The sequence below is a fragment of the Triturus cristatus genome, chromosome 7, assembly GCF_964204655.1.
Source record: "Triturus cristatus chromosome 7, aTriCri1.1, whole genome shotgun sequence".
Taxonomy (NCBI): Eukaryota; Metazoa; Chordata; class Amphibia; order Caudata; family Salamandridae; genus Triturus; species Triturus cristatus.
The window spans coordinates 580,346,330-580,373,427 of record NC_140590.1 but is presented as its reverse complement, the minus strand read 5'-3'; the positions used below and the strand labels follow the sequence as shown (position 1 = coordinate 580,373,427).

At 47.5% G+C, this 27,098-nt stretch overlaps 1 protein-coding gene across 2 annotated transcripts in view; it reads left to right on the top strand.

Annotated features, from left to right (window-relative positions):
• Nucleotides 1-27,098, top strand: part of LUC7L3 (LUC7 like 3 pre-mRNA splicing factor) — a 200,642-nt gene that overhangs the window by 24,505 nt on the left and 149,039 nt on the right. For both annotated transcript variants that reach the window (XR_014966556.1, XM_085617151.1), the window contains exons 2-4: nt 16,712-16,778; nt 21,044-21,083; nt 24,278-24,422. Coding sequence is in view for 1 of the 2 variants with exons in the window: in XM_085617151.1 (XP_085473277.1) it covers nt 16,712-16,778; nt 21,044-21,083; nt 24,278-24,422 (252 nt within the window). In the remaining variant the exon portion in view is untranslated. The remainder of the gene's footprint in view (nt 1-16,711; nt 16,779-21,043; nt 21,084-24,277; nt 24,423-27,098) is intronic.

The following is a 27,098-nucleotide window of genomic DNA, read 5'->3' as shown; positions in this document are numbered from 1 at the left end:
CGACCTTTCAAAGATAGTGGAAACAAACTTGGGACCGGTAATTAAAAAGGCTAAGTGGGATCTAGATAGATTAAATAATCTATATTTAACAACAATAGGTAGATGTAATTTAATAAAAATGATTTTCCTGCCTAAAATACTATATTTGTTTCGCACTATTCCGCTGAAATTCAATAATAACTGGCTCAGTGAAATAGAAGGACTTACAAATCATTTTATATGGGCTAAAGGTAAAACACGGCGAGCACTGAAATTTCTGTCATTACCAAGAGAGCGAGGGGGTTTAGCGGCACCGGACTACAGGGCATATTATTGGGCAACTGTTCTACAATACACCATTGGGTTATTGGGTGGAAATACAGAGGATCGATGGAGAGTGGGGGAGAGCGTTCCTGATATGAGTTATTGATTAAGGATTCTAACAAATGGCTCCTTACATTTAACGAAGGCAGTTATTACAAGAAAGTTAAGTTCAAGACAGTGGGCGCAGCAATGGCAATATGGTCAATTGTAAGAAAGAGAACGCAAATTGGGAGGATGAATTATTATACTCCATTATTTAATAATCAGTCGTTACCAATGGTATTCCATGATCCGGTTATGAAGCGTTGGGATATGAAGGGGATAAAAACAATAGGAGACTTGGTGGGAACTACGGGACTTATAACATTTGAGCAAGCATACCAGTTATATAATTTAGACCGCAGGGATTTTTTCAAATATTTACAGATAAGATCGGTCCTGTCAAAGAAACAGGGAGGGGATACGAATTATAAACGAGTAGAAATTATGGAAGTTCTCAGGGATAATAAAGGCTGTACAATCTCCCAGGTTTATCAATCAATCAATCAATCATGGAACTTATATCGCGCACTACTCACCCGTAAGGGTCTCAAGGCGCTTGGGGAAGGGGGTCTGCTACTGCTCGAACAGCCAGGTCTTGAGCTGTTTCCTGAAGGCCAGGTGGTCCTGGGTCATCCGCAGGTGGACGGGTAGGGAGTTCCAAGTCTTAGCTGCCAGGTAGGAGAATGACCTTCCTCCAGCGGTGGCTCTCTGGATGCGAGGGACGACGGCGAGGGCGAGGTTAGCGGAACGTAGCCGGCGGGTGGGCGTGTAGAAGGTGAGGCGGCTGTTGAGGTACCCTGGGCCTAGGTCGTGGAGGGACTTGTGTGCATGGGTGAGGAGTCTGAACGTGATCCTCTTGTTGACCGGGAGCCAGTGCAGGTCTCTCAGGTGGCACGAGATGTGGCTGCGTCGGGGACGTCCAGGATGAGTCGGGCGGAGGCGTTCTGAATACGCTGAAGTCTTTTCTGAAGCTTGGCCGTAGTACCGGCGTAGAGGGTGTTTCCGTAGTCTAGTCTGCTGGTGACGAGAGCGTGGGTGACCGTCTTCCTGGTCTCGGTTGGGATCCATCGGAAGATCTTTCGGAGCATGCGGAGGTTGTGGAAGCAAGCTGAGGAGACGGCGTTGACTTGTCTGGTCATCGATAGGGAGGAGTCCAGTATGACGCCCAAGTTGCGTGCGTGGTCCGTCGGTTCAGGTGCGGTGCCTAGTGCCAGGGGCCACCAGGAGTCGTCCCATGCGGAGGGTGATGGTCCCAGGATGAGGACTTCTGTCTTGTCCGTGTTCAGTTTCAGGCGGCTGATGTTCATCCATTCAGCGACGTCTGTCATCCCTTCGTGCAGGCTGGCTTTGGCGGTGTCGGGGTCTCTGGTGAGGGAGAGAATTAGCTGGGTGTCATCGGCGTAGGAAATGATGTTGAGGTTGTGTTGGCGTGCGATGGCAGCGAGGGGTTTCATGTAGATGTTGAAGAGAGTGGGGCTGAGCGACGATCCTTGCGGGACGCCGCAGATGACTTCGGTGGCCTCGGAGCGGAACGGAGGGAGGCGTACTCTGTGTTCTGCCGGAGAGGTATGAGATGATCCATTCCAGAGCCTTCCCTTGGATGCCGGTGTCGTTGAGGCGTTGGACTAGTGTGCGGTGGCAGACAGTGTCAAATGCTGCGGAGAGGTCTAGGAGGATGAGTGCCGCTGTTTCGCCGTTGTCGAGCAGGGCTCGGATGTCGTCGGTGGCTGCGATGAGGGCGGTCTCGGTGCTGTGGTTGGCTCTGAATCCGGACTGTGATGGGTCGAGGGATCCGTTCGTCTCGAGGAAGGCTGCCAGTTGCTTGTTGACGACCTTCTCGATGACTTTGGCGGGGAAAGGAAGGAGCGAGATGGGGCGGAAGTTCTTGAGGTCGGTCGGGTCCGCTGTTGGTTTCTTCAGCAGAGCGCTGAGTTCGGCGTGCTTCCAGCTCTCCGGGAAAGTTGCTGTGTTGAAGGAGGTGTTGATGATGTCTCGGAGGTGGGGTGCGATGGTAGAGGCTGCCTTGTTGAAAACATGATGGGGGCACGGGTCGGTCGGAGATCCGGAGTGGATGGTGTTCATCATGCGTGACGTGTCTTCGGGGGTCACCTCGGTCCATGTCTGGAGGGTGGCGGCGGGGTGCGAAGGTACGACCGATGGGTGCGGGGGTGAAATGTCGAAGCTGTTGTGGATGTTGGCGATCTTGCGGTGGAAGTACGAGGCGAGGGAGTCGCAGAGGTCCTGTGAGGGAGTGATGTCGTTGTTGCCGGTGCTGGGGTTGGAGAACTCCTTGACGATGTTGAAGAGCTCCTTGCTGTCATGGGCGTTCTTGTCCAGTCGTTCCCGCAGAGATTTCTTCTTGGTGGTGCGGATGAGCTGGTGATGTCTGCGAGTGGCGAGTTTCAGTGCTGTTCTGTTGTCGGCGGTCTTGTTGAGGAGCCAGGCCTTCTCGAGGGTGCGGCAGGCCTTCTTGGAGTCCTTAAGTTCGTCGGTGAACCAGGGGGCCTTCTTGCTTCTGGGCCTGGTGAGGGGGTTCTTCAGTGGCGCGAGGTCGTCGGCGCAGGAGGTCAGCCACTGCGTGAGGTCGAGGGCAGCTGTGTTAGGGTCCGTGGTCCTGACAGGTGGGCTCTGGCTGAGGGAGGTGGCGAGCTGGTCGGCGGTGATCTTGCTCCAGTTTCTGTGGGGAGCCTGCTTCGGGTGATGGTGGACCGTGTTCTTTCTGAAGCTGAAATGGACGCAGCTGTGGTCGGTCCGGTGGAGTGGCTGAAGGTGACGTGCTTGCTGGACGAGAAGAGTGGGTCGAGCGTGTGGCCGGCGAAGTGGGTGGGGGTGTTGACCAGTTGCTGAAGTCCGAGGTTGGCGAGGTTATCCAGCAGGGCGGTGGTGTTGCGGTCATTGTTGCTCTCCAGGTGGAAGTTGAGGTCCCCGAGGAGGATGTAGTCGGCGGAGGGGAGGGCGTGAGGGCTGATGAAGTCGGCGATGTCTTCGCAGAACTGTGCGCGTGGTCCCGGGGGTCTGTAGATGAGGGTGCCTCTGAGGGTAGTCTTGGGGTCGGTGTGGATCTGGAAGTGCAGGTATTCGGCGGCGTTGAATACGTCGATGGAGTCAGTCGAGATGCGAATGGTGCTCTTGTGTACGATGGCGATGCCTCCTCCGGTCTGGTTGACGCGATCCTTCCTGATGATCTTGTAGCCGTCCGGGATGGCAATGGCGATGTCGGGGGCTGAAGAGTCGTTCATCCAGGTTTCCGTGAGGAAGGCGACGTCTGGAGATGCAGTGTCGAGGAGGTTCCAGAGTTCCACGGCGTGTCTGTGGACGGAGCGGGTGTTGAGCAGGATGCACTTGAGGTGGTTGCTGTTGTCCGTCTTGGTGGGCGTGGTGCTTGTTTGGAGGCAAGAGAAGTTGCAGGATCGGCAGGCGAAGGGTCCATGGGTGCGTCGCGGGGACGCTCGGTAGCAACCGGGGGCTCGGGCGGTTTTGAGTGCGATGAGCGTAGCGAAGTCGTAGGTCCTGCGGGGGGGCTGGCGGGCGCGGGGACCAGGGGGTCTGGCGCTGGGCGCGGTCCAGGCGCGGACGGGCTTACCTTTGGCGCACCTTCGGCGCTCAGTCGGTGCTCCCGCTGCGCGCGTCCGCTGCGCGGTCGCTGAGGGGGCGTCATAAATAAGGAGCCGGGAGGGAGGGTCAGCGGGAGGCGGGAGCGGGGTGGCCAATGGGCAGGGAGGGGGGGCGGGACTGAAGGAGGAGGCGGGAGTGGGAGTGTGCGCCTGGGGCAGCGGCGCCGAGAAAACGGCGGGAAAATCGGCGGGAAGCGACGGAGCCCAAGGAGTGACCAGGTAAGTGGCGGCGGTCAGCGGGCGTGAGGAGTGAAGGTAGCGGCGTGGGTGGTGACCAGGAAGCAGCAGGCGGTACCTGGGAGGCGGCGGAGGCGAGATGCAGGCAGCGGCGTCAGGTAGGTGGTGAGGAGCGGCAAACCGGCGTCAGGCAGCGGAGGCAGGTAGGTAGCAGCAGTGGGAGGGAGCGTCCGTCTGTGCAGGCACAGGGGGTCGCACTGACCAGCCCGCGGGGTCCCCTTAAATAAGGAGCCGGGAGGGAGGGTCAGCGGGAGGCGGGAGCGGGGTGGCCAATGGGCAGGGAGGGGGGGGCAGGACTGAAGGAGGAGGCGGGAGTGGGAGTGTGCGCCTGGGGCAGCGGCGCCGAGAAAACGGCGGGAAAATCGGCGGGAAGCGACGGAGCCCAAGGAGTGACCAGGTAAGTGGCGGTGGTCAGCGGGCGTGAGGAGTGAAGGTAGCGGCGTGGGTGGCGACCAGGAAGCAGCAGGCGGTACCTGGGAGGCGGCGGAGGCGAGATGCAGGCAGCGGCGTCAGGTAGGTGGTGAGGAGCGGCAAACAGGCGTCAGGCAGCGGAGGCAGGTAGGTAGCAGCAGTGGGAGGGAGCGTCCGTCTGTGCAGGCACAGGGGGTCGAATTGATCAAGTATAAGGAGGACGATTGTGGAAAAGTGATTGATAAATGGAATAATAGGCTGAACTTAACTGGCAACGAGGTTGAAAAAGCGATTAAACTATCAAATTCAGTGCTAAGAGTTGCTACTCTACAAACTCAACAATACAAGACCTTGTATGAGCTATATTATACACCATATAGAATTGCTCAATGGGGGGGGGAACAATGGGAGTGGTCTGTCCCAGATGCCGAGCAGCACAGGCGGATACCATTCACATGTTTTCCGCTTGCCCCGCCTTGGATCTATTTAAGAACACAATAGAGCAATTTCTGGATCGTGCTCTCGGGATTAAAATAAGTATAACCAATGCAGTTATGATTCTGGGAGTAACTAGGGATGGTATAGAATCACCTCATCATGAGTTTATTTATATAGCTATGACACTATGTGTTGCAGCGATGTGGAAAGACTCTAACCCGCCAACATTCCAACAATGGATGGCACGATTACTAGCGATACATGTATTAGAAAAAGCATTGTATGATAAAAAAGGATGGAAGATACAGCAGATGGGGAAACGGATATGGACTCCAATTTCCGATTGGAAAGATAGACTTGAAAACAACTGAAACAATCCCCCTTTCTTTTTTTGTTTATCTACAATGCCAAAATCCGGATAAAAGTTATTATATAGAGATTTGATTGTTTTAATCCCGTTTATTTTCGTATGTGCCTCTCCGCCCTTTCTGCTGATTTTGTTGTATAATTGGCTGAATGGAATTTGCCTAATGAAATGTATGAATTGATTTTCTTTTGCAATGACGAATAAAAAATAAAAATAAAAAAAAGAGCATGTCCGCTAGTTCGAAGTCCCTTGCCACAAGCCAGGAACTACAGATCCAAATGCACTGAAAAGACGTAGTCCAAGGGAGAGGGTGCGCCTGGTAGAGGGGAGTCTGCAAATGCCATCACCGCTCCTGGCGAGAGTAGAACGCAGAATGCACTTACCCATCGTATCAGTCCTAGCAATTAACTAACACACCAGGCCTCACCACCTGGAGAAAGCAGTAAGCCCTGACCTTGGACACCTCTAGACGGCACATGGGGGCTCAAGGGGACATGGGGGCCACGGAACAACTTTCCGACCCCCGACCTCATAAGTATAATAGCAGATCACATGAGTTTTCGATAAGTGCCCAAAAACCAGCAAAAGGTGCCCAAAGTTAGCCCCAAAAATAAGTCTTTTGGGAAGGTGGAGTCGAGATATCTAGCGTCACAGGGAAGGGGCACTTTGCACTCCCCATGCTTAGAATGGACAAGTATACACTCACGTGATCTCAGTGTACATAGCAACCAAGAACAATACTTAGCAGCAACACACCCCTTCTTCGCACAGTCCTGCATACATGTAGGTTGACAGCAGCCTACACCGATGGCACCCCCATGTACACACCAGGAGAGATAGGGTCTCGGCAAACGAGCAGCACCCATAAAACCCTAGATAAACTCATGCGACCCATCCCCTTTATCACAATACCACTCCATAATTTTTTTGCACTAATCCAAGCATCCAGTTAGATATGAAGAAAAAGTGAGGGGGACTCATCGGCTCATAAAACAGATTAATTCACCTGATTACCAATAAGTCACCTTTTAAGTTTTAACTTTCAAAAAGATACCACGATCAGGGCCACCTTCCGGTGACTCACTAACCATGGTTTAAATGGAGTGTGGAGAACACACCCTTAAAGGGAAGCACATGAACCCTGAAGAAAAATCATTGACGATGGCACATGCAGTGTTTTCTGAATTAACAAAATGAACCCAGTTATCTAACGGGTCTGCAATCGAACCTCCAAGTGCACCACCTTTTAGCTGCCTCATCAACTCCTCCGCGCTAATCTAAAGTGTGTGAATCAAAATTCTAAAGCGCACCTTGAACTGTTAAACGACAAACTCCAATCACCAGAGAACCACAGACTCATCCCCTGGATCCACGCCAAGACCTGCAATGTTCTTTTAAAAAAAAAAGTTTAAAAAAAATGTATTGGCATTTATTAATCTATACATATATATTGAGATATACAAATTGGGTCACATATATATCAATCGTACATTAACCATATTTGCGTTTTTTTTAAATAAAATCTAACAACCAAAACTGGTCAGCATGGTAGAATAACATTTACCATAATATACAAAGCACAACACTATAATTGCGTCTGTAATGGTTACACCCAGTTGTGCACAATATAGTTTCATGGTATTGTTAGCCCTTCCCAACGACTGCATACATGTGGAGGATAACCACCAAATCAATATTCTGAACTCCGGGTTAAATTGTTACATTTCTATTAGACTATGCCTTGCTGGGTACCTCTCTGCCAAGTACAGGTTCACTATCCTTGTCAATGCACAAAGTGCTATAACGTTCTACATTATAACTAGGTCTAGGGGGGGGGGGAGGGTGTCTTAAGCTATGTGTGGTCTTCATCCCCTCTCGTGGGAGTATTCGTGTTCGACTGGAGTGTGTGCAGCCAGGTCAAAACTGGTTCCCATATGTCTTTTGATCTTGACTAGGTCGGCATCCATTCCAAATATGTGGATAGCTGATTTTGGCAAACGCTAATGTTGCGTGTCGAAGTTTTAATAGAAGGTGCGCTTTTATCTCCCCAGTGTGTTGCAACCCTACGTTTAGCCAATAAAATCAATAGTGCGTGTAGTTTCCTTTTCTCGGGTGGTGTCTGACATATCCCAGTAAGCCCAGCGTGGGTGATGGGGTTACATTAATGTCTAATATGGTGTTGATCCTACTGAAGATGTCCGACCAGTATTTCATTATGAGTGGGCAGTACCAAGCCATATGTAAAAAAAGTCGCTGTCAGCCTTGCACCTCCAGCATTTGTCATCAGGTCTTAGTCCCATGCGGTGCAGTTGGATCGGCGTCTTATAAAATCTGTGTAGAAATTTAAAATGAATTAAACACAATTTGTAGTTCGGGGATAATGCTTGTAGCTGTCCATAGCAGAATGTCCATTGTTCCTCTGTGACCTGAGGGTGTAGCTCCGTGTTCCAGTCCTTCAACGCTCTCAGCTTCATCATCGGCGCAGTGGACTGCATTATATTATGGAGTCTAGTGATGAGTTTGTGTGGTGATGGGTTCGTGATTATGTGCTAGAAGGCCTGCAATGTGGGTGGAGGGCAAGGGAAGGTGCCATGCAATTGTCGACAAGCGGCTCTGATGCAGTAGTATGTAAATAATTCATAAAACTGCCTAGGCATTTCCATGGGTGGTTGGGGCGTGGCTATAAAATTTTCCGACGGATAGAGGTCTGCGAATGTCACTATGCTCATTTGTCTCCACATCTCTACCACCCCCTTGTCCTCCGGTATGGGAATCTGGGTATTGTAGTCTAATGGTATCGAAGGAGCGTATAAGGTCTTCAGTTTCGCCCTTTTGGTCAACCCCTTCCAAGCCCAGTGCACTGTTTCATTAGTATTTATTTCCTCTATGGGGCGTTTGTAGGGCTGGTACACAGCAGCCGTGAGAGGGGATGGCGGCGCACGATCCAACTCCACTGCCATGTGAGGCTGAAACGGTGTGGGGTACAGCCAGTAGTGATCAAATTGAGCTTGAGCACAATAAGCATGTAGAGGGATATCAGGAGCTCCCAGCCCCCCTCCCGTGCCTGCGGGAGCGTCAGTGGTCACACAAGGTTGTTTCCTTGCCCAATCCAACTAAATCACGAGTGACCGCATTTTGTCAAACGTATGTGCGAGGGGCAAAGGTATATTGCTAAACCTATTTAAAATTTTGGTAAAACTATCATTTTGGCTATCGCAAATCTGGCTGCAAGAGATAGTGGAAGTTTAGACCACAGTCCTATTTTCTCTTCAACCTCTCCACCGCATTTCCATAGTTCATCCTCCAAATCTCCTGCACAGTGCTACTTAGCCAGACACCCAGATAGCATTCCGGCCCATTTGAGGGTGAATTCTATGGGGAACAGTAACGTGTGCTCAGTGATGGGGGGGGGGAACTCTGGCTTAGCCCAGTTCATGTGCACACCAAATAGCCCCCATATTTTAGTATCTCTCGTAATATTGGGTGCCAATTTTCTCGCAGATTTGTTATGTACAATGTTATATCATCTGCATAGAGCGAGATGACCAGCCCTCTTGTGGAGTATCCTGTCCCCCTGGCAGCATGATGATTTCTGATCCTGGCCGCTAGGGGCTCCATTGCGATACCAAAAAGCAGGGGCGAGGGAGGGCATCCCTGCGGTGTACCACTCGTGATCCGAAAAGGGGAAGAGATCTGTTCATTTAACTGGATCCTGGCTGTTGGCTTGGCATATAGAACTTGAATTAGTTTGATAAAAGTAGGAGTTAGTCCCAGTCTAGTTGATATAGCAAATAAATAGGACCGTTCTAAAGAGTCGAAATCCTTAGTGGCATCTAGGAACACCGCAGCTGCTTGTGTTTGCGGGTTCAGATAATGTAATACAGCAAAGAATGTTCTTAGATTATGTGCAGTGGATCTACCACAAATAAATCCTGACTGTTCCGGACGTGCAATCAACGGTAGCAGGAGTTATAATTGGTTAGCTAATAATTCCACGTAGATTTTTGTGTCTAAATTGATCTGAGAGGGGCCTGTAGGAGTCTCTCTCATTAGGTGGCTTGTTTGGTTTTAATAAGGATAGTATTGTTGCCTCCCACATAGTCTGAGGAAGAGAACCCTTCTGAAGAGCCTCTTCTTCATAGACCAGTAACAGGCGGGGGGCCAATATGTCCGTGTAGCATTTATAAAAGGCGGCAGTCAGGCCATCCGAGCCAGGTGCTATATCAACCGGCAGACTGTTTATTACCTGAACTATATCAGCCGCGGTAAAGGGTACATCTAAGAATTCTCTATGGACACTGCTCAGCCATAGTAATTCAGTGGAGTCAAGGTAGGTCTGTAGATCCTCCCCGGTGCTTTGGGAGGGAGTAGAGGAATATAAACTTGAATAAAATTGGAGGAATGCGTTTAAATATGTTTTTCTCCCCTCTAATCGGATTGTGTCTATCGTCTAGTAGTTTGGTAATGTATGTGGTGTTGCGGTGGTATGTAGTGTATTAGCCAATGTCTTGCCCGGCCTGTCTCCCTCGTCATATCTCCTGGCCTGAGTGTATTTGCCGAGAAATTTCACTTCCCTCACTGCCTCTTCTTCATATTCAACAAACTTTTCCGTCATCTTTGCAAGCAGGGTCTCGCTTTTAGAGGCATAATATGCCGCTTAAGGTCTCCTATTTCAGTTTCTAGCTTGGCGAGGGATTGTCGTATGGATTTCAGAACTCCTGCCTGTCTGGCTATGCATTTCCCCTGATAACTACCTTAAACGCCTCCCATAGTGAAGCATATGAGGAGACAGGATTTATTTCAAAGTATTCCTTGATGTCCTTCCTGATCTCTTCCCTGAACACTGCATCCAACAAAGCGCTCGGGGGGAGTTTTCAGCTAAATAATTGTTTTTGTTCTCCTGGGAGCTCTATTTGTATGTAGCAAGGAGCATGGTCTGATAGCGTTCTCGGAGATGTTCTACCTTAGTTGTCCAGGTTGCTAGATCTTCTGAGATCAGCCAGTAATCTAACATGGACCAGGCACTGCATTGGGTTGTGATGCATGTACCTTCGAGAGTCTCTGGGTGTCTAGCCTGCCATATGTCTATCAGTTTACCCTCTGCAATTCTACAGTTCAGAGCAGCTCCAGATTTAAGGTGTAGTCTCCAGGAAGCACCCAGCCTATCCATACCACTGTGAAGAATGGCATTGAAGTCTCCTCCCCATATCACTGTATCCCCTCCTAGCATGGTAATCTTAGCCCAAATATTTTGAAAAAAACTTGCGGCTATCTTTATTGGGACCATTAATGGCAGTCATGGTTATGCGTAGTTGGCCCAACAAGCCTGTCGGAATGACGTATCTACCGTCTCGATCAATGTGTTAGTCTGATCGGGTCCAGTTCAGCCTTCGGCGAATCAGGATAGCAACCCCGTGAGCATAGTTGGAATAAATAGAGGAATATATGTTATCCCATCGTTTGTTGCAGTTTAGTGTGGAGGAACTGTTGATGTGAGTTTCCTGTAAAAGAAACCTATGTCTATGCTATGTCTGGTTAGGTAGGCCTGTATTAATCTTGTTTTTCTATGATCATTTAATCTGCGGATGCTCCACGTAAGAAATGTATAGGTATTCATTGTGTATACGGTGGTGATGGGTATGGCGTATTTTCAGAATTAACGTGTCTTGCTCCAGTAGCGTGTTTGAGGGTAGTTTTGTGTGCCCATTTGATGTTTGGCCTTGTGGTTGAGATCGGTCTTGTCTTAAGATAGTATGTTAGGGTGTTACTGGGTTTTAGGTTGCTGTGCGTTTGTCTGATCACAATAAGAACAATAATAATACCCCACCTCCCTCTCCCAACCACACTAACCCCCCAATTAGGTTGTATCATATACCCCTCTAAACACTTTGAACGTTGCCCCAACAATTAGTATGGGACATCTCCCTGGGGGCATGAAGTAACCGGCTAACTGCTCTACCGTTGGGTAGGGTGGCCGTGTTGTTAATGGAGAAATTGAAGTCAATGTTCAGCATAATAACGGGACTTTACAGTTCTTACCTGACCCCTCACAAGTTTTTTCATCTTTGTAGCTCTATCGCCTTACAGCCTGTATTTATACCTCTTGCTGTGTGTGCGCGTGTACGTGAGGTAGCTGCCTCGGTCATCATCCTCTGTCATTATCACTTACCCTGTCTGCAGGAGACTCGCCTCCATTTGTGGCTTGCAGGCGCTTCTTGTTTCCCACGTGTTTAGCGAACTCTAAGGCAGATTTTGCGTCCTTGTAGTGATGTGATGTACCTTCAAATTACACTTTCAACTTGGCTAGGTAGAGCATCACATATGGAATTTCCGCCTGCATGAGGAGTTTTTTGGCGGGAATAAATTTGCGCTTGGCCGCCTGCACCACTAGGGTAAAATCGGGGTAAAACGAGATGTTGTTGCCATTGTATGTGATAGTATGTCACCCCTGGCTCGTGTCTCGATAATTTAATATGCGGGAGAGTATGGGTCTGGGTGCCGAGCCCAACGTGGGCCCAGAGTGCTATGAGCTCTCTCAACCACGAACATGGTTGACAGGTCAGCACCAAAAAGTTCTTTTAGCAGCTCTTCCACATACATCTCCATTTTTAGGTCTCGCCTGAGCGCATGCGTTTCTCTGCGAGTCTTCTAGTAAGGACTTCCAAAGCGGTCCACATGCTTGTGCATGTGCTTTTTTTTTTTTTTTGCTCACACGCTATTGGCCTTTGCGTGCGTCTTTCTAAGAAAGCACGCAATTGGCTAAAGGCGGGTGCATGTCCTGCCTTCTCTCTCCCCTGGCCTGGGAGCTCGGGAGTGAGCAGCTGCCCCGCACTGTGCCTGCTGCATTCTTTAAATTCTTTGCCGTGCACGGTTTTGTTTTTGTCTTGTCTCCTTTCTCTTCCTTCCTACGTAATCCTGGTCTTCTCATCATCCTTGTCTTTACACCTCATTGCTCTTGCCCTTCTGTTATACATCCATTATCCATTCCCTGCCAGCTCCCCGCTGCCTTTGCTGCTGCTTCCCGGGCAGCTCCCAGCAGGCTCCCATCCCGACAGGGTCTGAACACGCTAGTCTGACAAGGAATGCATATTTCACAGCCCGTAATAGATTACTCACGCTGATGCACATGACTATCTATCTCGCTGCTATCTTGCTAATTTGCATATCTCGCTAAATTTGCACTTTTCTCGCTATGAATTTGTTTGAATTGTTTTTATCCTGTGACTTATCTTTTTAACTTTGTCTGGATGCTTTAAGTGTTATAACTGATTTTAGCAAAGTTTTACCTTGCACTCCACTGAATTCGTCCTCGCGCAGGGGAACTATAATCTATGTTCTGTGGGAATCAGGAAGTGGGGAATATAATTCACTGTGACCCGCCATCTTGGCAAGGCGCGGTCTAGTCTTCCTAACTACGGAGGGGATAAAATGGCACGCCCGTCTGCGCCTCGGACGCGCTGGACCCTGCCGAACACCTTAATATAGGTAGGATGCCTCCTAATAATTCTAATCCCCGAGTCAAGTACACCTTGGATGACATTAATATTCTTAATAAGGATGCACACTGTTGCTCCCACTCTCTCTCAGTTGGCCCCATGGAAGCTTGGAGTTGTGACGTGTGCCACTGGTCCCTTCCCCCTCCTCAGTTCATTGCGCACCACCCCTCTTTAAGGGAACGTATAACCGTTCAATCCACACCCTCGAGTACGCATATTAACAATGATCTAAAACTGACGCTTTTAAATGCCCGCTCTGTAAAACAACATGATTTTCAAATCTTGGATCTCCTCTTAGACTCCAAACCAGACGTGTTATTCCTCACTGAAACATGGCTGCATGAAGGCTCTAACCCCACGATTGCCAATGCCATTCCAACGGACTACCTTATTGTAAGGAGTGATCGTGTAGGGGGACGTGGAGGAGGAGTCGCAATCATCTATAAAAATACATTTACCTGCTCCATACTCCCTAAATTAGATTTGGAGAATACGGAAAGCATGAGTTTCCTTCTTAAAACCTCTCCACAGTATTCTATTGCTGGGGCCTTGATCTACCGGCCGCCTGGGCAGGCTAATAGTTTTTTAGAAGGTCTGAATTTTGCCATTTCTCCCCTGGCTGTCAAATATGAACATTGCTTAATTTTAGCGGATTTTAACATCCACATGGATACACCCCTTAATTTAGACTCAACTAAGTTGTTCGATTCCTTAAACATGCTTCATTTTTCTCCTTATGTTACTCAACCCACTCATGATAAGGGACACCTACTTTACCAAGTCTTCTCTAATAAATTTATTGAAATGGACTCACCCTTCCCCGTAGCATGGTCAGATCATTTCTTACTTACTTTTAGCATTAAAGAACCACTCGCTACAACAGCTAAGGTCTATGCACCACGTACCAATAGTTTTAGGTCATTTAAATCAATGACCCCAGTTGCCGTAGGAACCTTTCTGAAAAGACATCCCCTTTTATTTAAGGATAATCTGGCAGCTGATGTATCCTCGCTGGATAACTGGCTTGAAACCTGTGTCAATAATATAGCCCCCCTCCAAACTCGAGTTGCCAACAGAGGTAGACCAACTGCACCCTGGTTTACTGAAGATCTTAGGAAAAACAGGAGCCATTGTAAATATCTAGAAAGGATATGGCGACAAGACTATGATACTTGTGCTAAGCAAATTTATAAGGATGCTTTGAAAGCATACTATTGTAAAATTCGCATGGCCAAAATGAATTTCCTCAACTTAAAAATTGAGCAGGCAGGCAATAAGTGCGGAACTTTTTAGGGTTGTAAAAGATTTTACGTCCCCCAATGTCTTAAAAAAAACCTTTACTCCTACCAAAGCATGGACTGATGACATTGCCCTATTTTTCTTTATATTTCTTCTTTACAAGCCTCCTTTTTGAAGCGGCAAGTCTCAACTGTGACTCGAAGCTGGACTGGCTGCTCCAGCAACCTCCCCCCACTATAAACTGTCTACGACATATCCCTGCTATCCCTTTAGAGAATTCCTTACATCTTCTTCGTGCTCTAAAGTCTGGCTCCCCAGCTGACCCTTGTCCTGCAAAAATCCTGGCCTCGATTGCTGAGGTCATTAACCCAGCAGTCAATAAGATTTTGAATCTCACTTTCCTTGGGGACTGTCCCGGAGCAATGGAAACTGGGTAAAATTCTTCCCCTGTTAAAAAAAAAAAAAAAAACCTCCGCGGACCCCTCGACGGCCAGTAACTATAGACCCATTTCACTGCTTCCTGCCCTATTCAAAACTCTGGAGAATTTATAGAATCTAATAACATTCTACATCCCAGTCAGTCCGGTTTCAGTGCTAATTATAGCATCGAAACCGCTCTCCTCGAGATCTCAGAATCAATAAGTCACCTTGGATAAAGGCGGGCGAGCAGTGTTGGTCTTGCTCGATCTATCGGCAGCTTTCGATACCGTACCCCATGACCTTCTCCTCGATCGTCTTTGGAGGTGCGGTATTGGGCACACCGCCTTACAATGGTTTCGGTCCTATCTAACCAACCGACTGCAAACTGTCTGCGCCCCCCCCCACCCCCCCCCCCCCATTTGAGGCCTGTATTCAAGCTATGAATGTAGGAGTCCCCCAAGGCTCCATCTTGAGCCCCACATTGTTTAATGTGTATGTGGCTCCTCTGGCACTGCTGGTTGAATCCTTTGGTGCCAGAATCGTTTCTTATGCAGATGACACTCAACTGCTATTCACATGTGCCAAGGGTGAAGTCTTGGATGTGAAGACCATCCAGCTCTGCCTTTCGGCAGTTTTTAGCTGGTTCAACACCAATCACCTGAGATGCAACTCTGATAAATCAGAAATGATTTTCTTTGGCGGGGCACCAGACGATAACTGGCGTGATTGGTGGCCTCCAAATACGCCTCCGCCCTCCGACTTGGCTACCGCGGTTAAGAACCTGGGGGTGAAATTGGATAGTAAGCTCTCCATGAACGCCCAGGTTCAATCGGTGGTAGGCACCTGCTTCGGCTTACTCAGGATGATGCGAAACTTTCTTCCACTGCTCTCTCAATTGCACAGAAGGATTGTCGTGCAGGCTTTGATATTGTCTCGCCTCGATTATGTGAATGTTCTATATCTGGGTCTACCTGAATACCTTCTCAACCGTCTTCAGGTGGCACAGAATGCTGCTGCCCGAGCGATTTTTCTTGCTGATCGACGCACCCACACGACCCCCCTCTTGAGAACACTTCACTGGCTCCCAGTACGTAAGAGGGTTCTCTTTAAAGCACTGGTACTGGCCTTTAAGGCTTCTCATAACATCGGTGCACCTTATTTAAGGGCTCGTTGTCAACCTCACGTACGCTACGGTCCTCCTCTGCCCATCTGCTTCACACTCCCAGGGTCTTTCTCGCACGACAGGGAGGCCGTACCTTTCAGGTACTGGCGTCCTCTCTATGGAATAATCTTCCCCCTGATCTACGCCAGGAAAATGATCTTTTGTGTTTTCGTCACAAATTAAAAACATTATTGTTTTCATGATCTGTGTCTGTGGTATTTGCCTGCTGAGTGTCTTTGTTATGGGTCCTATGACTAGCGCCGGGACACTCTTGGGAGTAGCCGCGCGCTTAACAAATACCCAGTAACATAACATAACAGCAATCACAGGGCCGCGTGGTTTGAACTTGCCATTGAGCTCAATGTATTATTGTGTTTGAAGTTGTGTTGCCTATTGCAACAACCTGTAACTATTGCATTCCAAGTCAATTGCCTCTTGCAAAGTATTTAACTAAAGCATCTAATTCTGAGAAAGTATATTTTGATACCTATTGTTGGATCTAAAATAAAACCATATATTTTTATATACAAACCAATGGCCTAGAGTTCAGTTTTTGAGTGTGTGAGACCATTTGCTGACTGAGTCTGTACAACAAATGCTTTACACTGTCCTCTGATACTGCCTTACTGCTCGACCAAGCTACCACTTTAGAGAGTAAGGTTATATCTAACTTTAGACTCTGCCAAACATCGGGTGCTGTGGACTCTGTACACTCTGTACCTATTTGGGAGCAGTATATACAGAGCCACTTTCCTACACCCACTTCAAATATATTGTGAACAGTAGGTCTGTTAGACATCTGCACTGTCAAAACCCACACCTAAATAGAAAGTCGCCTGCAAATTGCACATTGATTGAAAATAGTGTATCCGTAGTATGATGTGAAGAATTATGTTGTCTGATTTTCTTGCCATTCATTTATTATTGGTTTTGCATAACATTTACAATGAGCAATAAAAGATTATTTTTCCTTTTTTACTAGGTATGCAAATACTACCTATGTGAATATTGTCCAGCTGAATTATTTACTAATACACGTTCAGATCTGGGTAAGTTATATTACAGGCGATAATATTTTGAGCAAGGGATACCGGCAGCTATCCTATTAGTGCTTTCAGCTTATCTGAAGTAATCTTGCTGTTTTTCAAATAAAAATGTGTTACTTTGAGTTGGTTGCCCTTGATGCATGTTATCAGTCACTGATCAATGACATACTGCAGAGTTATTAGGATTATTTAAAAAAGGTATATTGTCTCTTTGCTTCAAGATTAAAAGTTGTAATAGGATTTACTGTAAGCGTCATCAGGGATTCAAGTGCAAGTGAAGTCATGTGGCTGGTGAAACGTCACCCCCTGGTGGTATGAATACTCTTATCCCTAATCCAGGCAAAATTACATATTGTGATACAAGGAGACACTTGTAAACACTCGTACGAAACACAACTGAACAGTGAGGTGCAACTTGCAAATCAGGCAGAAGGTTACGTACTATAAGGCAAGTTTTTAGGTCTGATGTTAGCCAAGACCTTTTATGTTTTCCTAAAATTAGGTGTATATTCTATTTTAACAAAGGGGCTTTCAGACTACCCTCTAAATCCATTGGTCTGTTTTTGTCTCATTCACATTTTCTTCCGCTCAGTACCGCATACAGCTTCGGTCAGTAGGTAAGCCCACTTCAGAAATAGTCTAACTTTACTTTTAGTGAATGTATTCTGTCCTTTTACAAGGAGCACATCCACACACAAAGCATTTTACTTAAGTGCCAGGGGCTACCATGGCGATTTGTGCTTATTCAATCGATCAATCAGGAGTTGTGAAGCGTGCTACTCACCCGTGAGGGTCTCAAGGCGCTGGGGGTGAGGGGGTTTCACTGCTCCGTGGAAAAACCAGGTCTTGAGTGTTTTCCTGAAGATGTTCAGGGAGGGGGCGAGTCTGATGTCGATCGGGAGTGCGTTCCAGGTCTTGGCCGCTATGTGGGTGAAGGCTCTACCACCTGTCCTGGCTTTGCTGATGTGCTGGGTTTCGGCAAGGGCGACGGATCGGAGGTTTGGGTACGTGGAAGGAGATTCGTTGAGGTATTGGGGTCCGGTGTTGTGGAGACATTTGTAGGCATGTTTGAGTATCTAGAAACTGACTCTTCTCTACATGGAACCAGTGGAGGTTGTGCAGGTGTTGGCTGATGTGTTCCTTTCAAGGTATGCCGAGGACGCGTCTGCGGTGTTCTGTATGGTCTGTAGTTTGTGAGTGAGAGACTTGTTGATCCCAACATAGAGGGCGTTTCTGTAGTCCAGTCTGCTTGTTATGGGTGACGGTCTTCCTTTTTTCTGGGGGGGATCCATTTGAAGGTATTTCTTAGGATGCGGAGGATGTTGAAACAGCAGGAGACAATGGCATTGACCTGTCTGGTCATGGAGTGGGAGGAGGCGAGTATGATGCCGAGGTTTTGGGCGTGGTCCATGGGTGTGGCAGGGCTACCGAGGGCAGTGGGCCACCAGGTGTCGTCCCAAGCGGAGGGGAAGTGTCCTAGTATGAGGACTTCTGTCTTCTCTGAGTTGAGCTTCAGGCAGCTGTTGCTCATTCAGGATGCGAAGTCCTTTATTACTTCCTGGAAGTTGAGTCTGGTGGTGAGGGGGTCCTTGGTGAGGGAGAAGATTAGCTAGGTGTCATCGGTGTAGGATATGATGCTGAGTCCATGGTGTTTGACGATGGTGGCGAGGGGGACCATGTAGATGTTGAAGAGTGTGGGGCTGATTGACGATCCTTGGGGTACCCCGCAGTTGATTTCCATGGATTCAGAGAGAAAAAGTGTCAGTCTGATCCTTTGGGAATTACCGGTTTGGAAGGAGCTGATCCATTTGAGGGCGGTTCTCCGTATGCCGGCGTCATGAAGTCTGTTGGTGAGTGTGCGGTGGGAGACTGTGTCAAATGCTGCTGAGAGGTCGAGTAGGATCTGCGCCATGGTGTGTCCTTGTTCGAGGAGGATGCGGAATGTCTGTGGTGGCGAGTAGCGCGGTCTCGGTGCTGTGGTTGCTTCGGAATCTGGATTGGGAGGGGTCAAGGATGGAGTTTTCTAAGATGAATGTTGTTAGCTGGGCATTGCGAGTTTGGCCACGGGAGATGGGACGGTAGTTGTTGAGGTCCGTGGGGGTCTGCTGATTGTTTCTTGAGCATGGGTCTGACTTCTGCGCTTTTCCAGTAGTCTGGGAAAGTGCTGGTCTTGAAGTTGGTGTTGATGGTGTGTCTGAGTTCGGGAGCAATGGCGGTGGTGGCTCTGTGGTAGATGTGTGGCAGGCAGGGGTCCGTGGGGGCTCCTGTGTGAATGCCTTTTATGGTCGAGGTGGTGTCCTCCGTGGTGGCTGGTGTCCAGCAGGAGATGGTCGGTCCGTTGGTGTTGCTGGAGAAGGTGGTGGTTCCTGGGTCATGTGCTAGGCCATTGAAATGGTTGTAGAGGCCCTTGCTTTTCTGATGGAATTAGGATCTGAGCTTGTCGCAAAGGTCCTGGGAGGGGGTGATGTCCGTGGTTTCGCTGGGTGGCTTGGTGAATTCCTGGATGATGCTGAAGAGTTCCTTGGAGTTGCTGGAGTTGGCGGCGATCTTGTTTTGGATGAAGGTCCTTTTGGCGACTGATGCGTTGGTGGTATTCTGGCATTGCAGTCTTGTAGGTGGTGTGATCTCCTGGCGTTTTGCTGCTTCTCCAGCTCTTCTCGAGACATCTGCCGGTGCGTCTGATTCTTGGAGGTCGGTGGTGAACCAGGTGGCCTTTATGGGGCGATGCCTGTTGGAGTTGCGTAGGGGTGCGAGTTAATCTGCGCAGTTGGAGATTCATGTGTGTAGTTCTTTGGCAGCGAGGTTGGCGTCGGTCGAGGTAGTGGGGACGTTGTGGATGAGGGTATGTTTGAGCTGCTATTCAGTGATTTTTGTCCAGTTATTCTGTAGGGGGCGCGTAGCTGGTTTGGGGGCGGTGGGTTTGTCGACGTTTAAGTGCACGCAGTGGTGGTCCGTCCATGGAGGTTGCGTAGTGTGGCTGGAGTGAATGTTGGTTCCTCCTACGAAGATGGGGTCGAGGGTGTGTCCTGCCTTGTGGGTGGATGTGGAGACTAGCTGTTTCAGGCCGATGTTGGCGAGGTTGTCCAGGAGGGTGATGGAGTTTGGTTCAGTGGGATTGTCGAGGTGGAAGTTCAAGTGCGATGACGTCAGCGATGGTTGTGGCGAACAAGGCATGAGATCCGGGCGGTCTGTATGCGAGGGTGCCACGAAGAGTGCTTCTAGGGCTGGTTTGTATCTGGATGTGAAGGTGCTCAGCGGATCATTTGTGGTGGAGAGTCGGTGGGAGTTCTTGTGTGCGATGGCGAGTCCTCCTCCTGGGTGATTGGGGCCGTCTTTCCTCTGGATTTTGTATCCGTCAAGGATAGCCGTGGCGATGTCTGGTGCGGAAGAGGCGTTGGTCCTGGTCTCTGTAAAGAAGGCGATGTCTAGTGAGAGGGTGTTGAGGAGGTCCCAGATTTCCGTGGCGTATCTGTGTAGGGAACACACGTTGAGGAGGATGCACTGCGGGGTTTCGGGTGTGTTGGCGTTTGGAGTGGTGGTGATGATGGTGCTGAGGGTTTGGCGGCAGGAGAATTGTCTGTGGGTGGTGCTTGCTATAGATATCTGGCAGTGGAAGTTCCTTCCAGGGTTGAAGGCGAGGAGGGTAGTTGCGTCGTAGCAGAGGGTGGTTGTTGATCCAGGGTTCCTGGTGCTGGTCACAGTCGGACGCAGACAGGCTTGCCTTTGGCGCACCAGCTGCGCGGCCGCTCAGAGGCCTCCGCTGAACAGGGGAGGCAAAGCGCAGCTGGACGGCGGGAAGCAACAAGCGGGGAAGTGGGCGTGGTCACCAGGCGGTTCACCAGGCGGCAAGAATCAACAGTGGGGATCGACCGTGGGGCAAGAATAAGTGACAAAATTAACAAAAATTAACAATAAGGCAAGAGAGCTACTACAGGAAGTCAATAAGTCAGCAAGTATATCAGGCAAAAACAGGGCAACACTTTTTGAGACCAAACAAATATATTTATTTTCAACCAGTGTGATTTTCTTTTAGATTGAGGACTCTTCCGCCTCCCCAAATCTATTGGTTTGCAAAAACCATGACAAAACAACCATTGACAAGTCTAAGACTTAGCCAGTGCCAAAGCTGATGCTTTGCTAATGCTTGTTTATACTGATGTGTGTTTTGAAAGCGAATGGCAATTTGTTGATTACAAAATTGTGAGCCTCATCAGTATTGCTTGCATTCAATAAACCCATACATGAAAACGTGTATTTTTATATTTCAGGTCCCTGTGAAAAGATTCATGATGAAAATTTACGTAAACAGTAAGTGTTTATTTATGTGTAAATAAAATTGTTTACAGTTGATTAGACATTAGTACATTTAAGTTTCAGTCCTAATTATTAAACCATGCTGGTTAATAGCATTTCTTTTATACCAGATATATACATTAACCCGAAAGTTACAGTTTACTTTTACCTTATTTAAAAGGAGTCTTATTCCTATGGGAATAGGGAAGATGCATGGGTTTCTCGAATACAAATTAGTTTGCCCATCAGTTTTAATGGCGAACACAAATGTTAAAAAAAAAAAAAAAAAAAAAAAAAAAGGAAATAATAAGTTGGATGTCAGTCGGGTGCAGTTGGACCCTTAAAAGGCTTACCTCTTGGTTATCAAACATACCTGAACAGACTCTTTACAAACTTTTGTAAGGACGTCCAGCAGCTCCGGAGATTTGAATCTATTACTCGGCCAGTTGATGCACAAGCTTTATGTACCAATTGTCCTCATGCAACAAGGAACTTCTGTTGTTGAAGGGTGCCTTTTTGATGGTCATAATATAATCGTCAGGAATGGATCTTATGCATCAGATGCTGCTCACTGTATGTAGTCTAGTGTTGACATGCAGGCGGTTTCGATGACATTCTACAAGCAAGCATCTGTCAGAGACGTATGCTAGGCAGCTACATTGTTTACCCCATGCATTTTGCTGTCATATGCTCTCCGGGTTTCTTGCTGGAGCGATGTTAAGATTGCCCAGGAACTTCTCCAGAACTGGTTTCTCTTGGTGACTTAGCCCTCTCTGCAAGGCCACCTTCAAACGTTTTGCCTTCACTACGCCTGTTTTCTGAACCCATTTCTGTTTGATGTTTGACCTTGTACACTTTACCACTGCTAACCAGCAAGTGCTTGTGCTCTCTCATTTAAACATGGTAAGATTGTCTTACAATCAAATGGCACATTTAATTTACTTTTAAGTCCATAGTAAATTGGTACTACTTGTAACGAGGGCCTGTAAATTAAATGCTCCTAGTGGGCCTGCATCACTTATTGTGCCACCTATTTAAGTGGTATTTTTAAACCTGTCTCCAGCCTGCCATCACAGTCTGTGTGTGGTGTTTTAAACTGCCATTTTTACCTGGCGAATAAACCTTTTACCGTGTCCAAACCTTCCTTTTAAATACATATGCCGCCCTAAGCAAGCCAGTGGGTGCAGGGTGCAATTTAGTTAAAAAGTTGGACATGTATTTTTAAGTTTTACTGGTCTTAGTAGTGAAAAATTCTTCCATTTATTTTTTCACTACCTCTCCCATGGGTTACAGAATTACATTTAAAAAATGATAACCTTTTATTGGGCGCATGTAGGAAAGTCATGTTTGGTGTCTGAGGAATTGTAATTGAAAACTCTCTTTTAAGGTAAAGTCAGATTGTAAGTCCAAATTCTTAAAATGCCGCTTTTTGAAAGTTTGCATGTTCATGTCCTGACCATCTGGTGCCTGCAGCCTGTTCCTGGGTCACATGACCAAGTATAGAGTCTGGGTGTTGGTAGGATGGGCCATCCTGGCCTAATTGTGGGTAGGAAAGAGGGGTGGAGCTTTTACATACCACACCTGCACTTCAAAGGCACTGGCCCAGCTCACAAAGAAAGGACATCACACTTGACTATTGTGCCCCAGACAGGTTGGGACTGAGGCAGGAAATTTCAGACACATCTGTAGGGGGAAGCTCTGGAAGCGTCTCCCACTTCAAAGTGTGCACCAGGTACAAAAATTGAGATTTCCGACCCATTCTCAGGACACTCCTGGACTTTTGGATACTACAGAAGAATGATGCCCTGCTACTTGAGGCCTTACAGAAGACTGGACCTGCACCCTTCATCCCAAACTAAAGTGACCACAAGGGACAGCTGACTGATTCCTGTTCTAAGCTACAGGGACACTACCAGCTTTAGAGGCCCCTCTGCAACTGCCCAGCTGACCTGCTGCAACTGGACCTGCCTGAACCCTAATGGACTCTGCTGGAGTGAGTTTCTGATCCCAAGAGGTGCCTCCCAGGTCCTAGACTTTTTGTGTGGCATCAGTTGAGCTCCTTCTTGAAGAAAGGAAAAAATACTCAAGTTTTAGGCTTGCTGCTCATGCCGACCGCTAACTTGAAGCTCCGGCGAACCATACTCTCTGCACTACATCAACTGCCGGGGATGATGGGCAACGTGAGAACTGCACTTTAGGCTACTGCCGCAACAGCCTGCAGTGACTACCGACGATAATCACCAGCCATGCCAGTCTGTGATTCCCGACAGGATCTTTGCGTCACAGCAAAGATATCCGTGACAATGTCCCTGCTCGTTGTGGCTTACTCCACTGCAAACTGTATTCCTGGTGCTGTACTTTTTGAAGGTATGTTATTCATCTGCACTTACCTGGTGCCTGTGTTTGGCCTACACTCCATCGTGGTTGTACTGAACTTGTGACTTTCACCTGATCTCGCATGACCAGATAGCTGCGAGGGGCGCTATGTGCTTTTAGGGGGTATATTTATCTCAAATCCTTAAAATTGCATATCCCCAGATTTAATTAATGGATTTTTGTCGTTTTGGTGTCAATTTATTGAAATGGTACTCTATTTTTTAAATTGGTGTGGTATTTTTCTTGTGTTTTTATTTTATTACTGCTTGAGTGCTGCATAAATACTTTAAACATTGCATCGAAGTTAAGCCTGGCTGCTTTTGTTCCAAGCTACCAGAGGGTTAAGCAAATTGGTAATTTTGTGACTTTTTGTGATTCTCCCTGTCAAGAATTCTGGCTGTTGGTTTCACCCCCTTTAACCAACAACCCAATTTCTCACACTTGGGTCTAATTTTCAGTATGCTTCTGTTTTCCTCTTCCTCCTTTTCTCATTCTTAATTGTTATATAATCTACGCACAGGCTGAGAATCGGAAAGAACCAGGACATTATAACGGAATGAAGATACTTATTTTGTGACTGTTGCTTTTTATTCTTTTGCACGTTTGCCAATGCTGTTGCCCCATTCCCTCAACTGTCACACAGAAAATAGTTACTGATTGGCTCTACAAGCTTTTTAACAATTTTGGAGCAGGTTCCGACTCCATCAACTAGGCAGCAGTTACCCACAGATTGATGATGGGAAAGAGCCTACAGTAAAAGACTAACATTTGTCCTTATCCTAATTTATGCCAATTACAATACACTCTAAAATGTAATTGTTTTTGTCTGGCAGGTACGAGAAAAGCTCACGTTATTTGAAAATGGGCTACGAACGAGAGTTTCTTCGGTATTTGCAGAGTTTACTGGCAGAAGTGGAACGTAGGATACGGAGGGGTCATGCACGGTTGGCTCTGTCGCAGAGCCAACAGGCTGCAAGTGTAAGTGCACAATAGTTTCAAAATTAGAACCTATTGTATATAAAGCTGTTGGTAAACTTTGCGCACAGCATGATGAATAAAACTACAACGAAAGAGAACTACTCAGTGAGGTACCAGAGCAGTTCAGTGAGTTCATTTGATCTACAATATATTCATATTTCAGTTTTGTTGTTGTTATAACCTGATCATTGTATTATTTGTATTCTATCCGTTACTGCAAAGGCATCCCTCTTACTTACTCCTGCTGAATGAATGAAACCACATGCAAAGCGTCTTTTTAGTCGTATATTTCCATGTATGCTCTATAAAACATGACAACCTTTTAAAACATTTTTATTACAATAAGTCAGAAGGTAGACCACACGACTAAACACTTAATCACAGATATTTACATTCAAATTAATATCCATTTTGGAGATTCATAATGCTCAGCAACAGATTTGAGTATTATTTATCCCTATATTGAGAGCATGAATCCGAAAGAGCCAAATGACTGATTCCAGTTTTGGAGACAAAGTCTGGTTCTTACTCTTGTCCACGGCTTTTCCCCCCTCTAACCTTTGAACTCCTGTTGCAGTACCTGAAGTCAGTGTTACTAGTGTATGTTCAAACTTTTAAGTAGTTTCACTCTTGTTGTTTTTGGTCGGCAGAAAAAGTGTAAATTGGCAAATTCCTTTTTGCTCATTTCCCTGTTGACAGATGGGTTGCACTGGAGGCCCACTTCTATCGACCCTTCTGGTGAATTATTTTAATTTGACTACATTGTAACATAATCAGTGCCTGGGTTTCGTGTTTCTCTTCCAGGGGATACTCCTCAATAGTCATAAGCTCTGAGTAGCCCCGCCCAGTTGCCGGGAACCCAGAGCATATACAAAATACTTTACACACACACCCCCCCCTAAGATGCCAAAATTGTGTTGGATTTTTCATTTAAAATAAGTTTATATAGCATTTCTGTGAAATAGGACATGCACTCTTTTAGTGTTAAAACATAGCCTTTTATTTTCCAAGAAAAAGGCAAGTAATAGCACGCAATTAGCCAATGGGCTGCATAAAACCAGAACAGTAATAAACTGACGCTGTGCTTCCAAGACCTTCCTACTCCCATCATGCCCCACAGGTAACAGGTCAGCTCTTTTTTCCGTCTTCTTCCGTGAGGATCCTGGAGCATTGGGCTAGTCAGTGTTAGGCCATTCTGGTCAAAAATTGGTTTCCTGGAATTTTTTTCCTCTACAATACGATGTTTTTAATTGCTGGCTACCTCGTATCCACACTGTCTGTGTTGTGTGTTTTACCATCTTTGCACAATCCTGATAAATGGTACTACTGTCAACATTTTTCCAAGAGGACACTTCGAGACCGAAAGATGATAAAGCTGTATGTTTTGCAGGAGAGGGTAAAGGAACCAACAAGTGGCCTTGGAGGCAACCATGCTTTCAAAGGGCCTTCCTCTTGTGACAAATAAGAACACAGGGGTGGAACAGAGAAGAGAAGACATTGCTCTGACTCACCGTTGCCGAAAAAGAGATCTGTCGCGGCAAGTTTGAGTGTTCTCCTTCGGCGTCACGATCGATGTCCGAGAAGCATAGATAGCATGCATCGACGTCGACGGGAAATTTGCCGTCAAGGCACTCAGTGCGTCCGTTAACAAAAGGTAAGTCGATGTCGAGACCCCTCGCTGTAGCAGGCTCGGAAGTCGTAAGACATGCAAAGCGCTAGTCGATGCCGAAAAGCGAACTTGGGTGACGTCGAGAAGGTCAGCTCATCACCACTTGATGAATACTTTGCAGCGGTCTGCGTCCAGGACTCCACCACCATCGGAACATAGACTGTCTGTGCGGAGAGCGTCGCGGTCGAACAGCGGAAGATTGACGTTGAGAAATTCACCAACGGAACATAGGTGATCAGCATCCAAGGGATCACTGTCTGTGTTGCCGCCTCCACATCACCGTTCGGCGTTTACAGGCCCGACGTCAAGACTTACCTGTCCGCACATCTCACTGCTGTCGAAGAAGCGGCAGCGAATGACTATTTCGCCTCCGTAGAATCTTACGGTGGCAACGGACAGCACAACACCAAGGCTCCCCTCGCTATCGACGGAGGCACAGGGAAGATGGAGATTGACGTCGAAATCCAGACGGTTGACGTCGAGAAAAACATCCTCCTCCCTGCCATAAGAATTGGACAGATCACACTGGAGGGCTCTCTGGTTCCAGAAAAGCAGACTCCTATTAATCTGTCTCCACAGTGGTTGCAGAGTTCCACAAAAAAGCCCTGGTTCAGACTTTTCACAAACTTACTCTCCTTCCAGAATCTCTGCTGGTCCTCCACCTATAACGACTGCTGAAGATCTCCACACACATTTCCAAGGAGAACGAGATCTCTTTCCACACGAAGATCTCAATCCAGAACACCTCTCAGATGGTCTAGAGCTCACCACTCTCACTCTTCAAGATCACAAAAAAGCCGACCGTGCTCACCTTCATGGTCTACAGCCTCCTCACAATCTTCTGTTGGGGACTATTCACCGACGGTGTCTGCTACTCTGCCAGTTAGTGTCTCCAGTGGACGACATGACCACCTTCAATGAAGTCCTAAGCAGGGGTGCCAGTAAGCTGAACATTGAAATGCCTGCACCGGCTACCTCTGCATCGGTAATATTTAAGACACTGCATC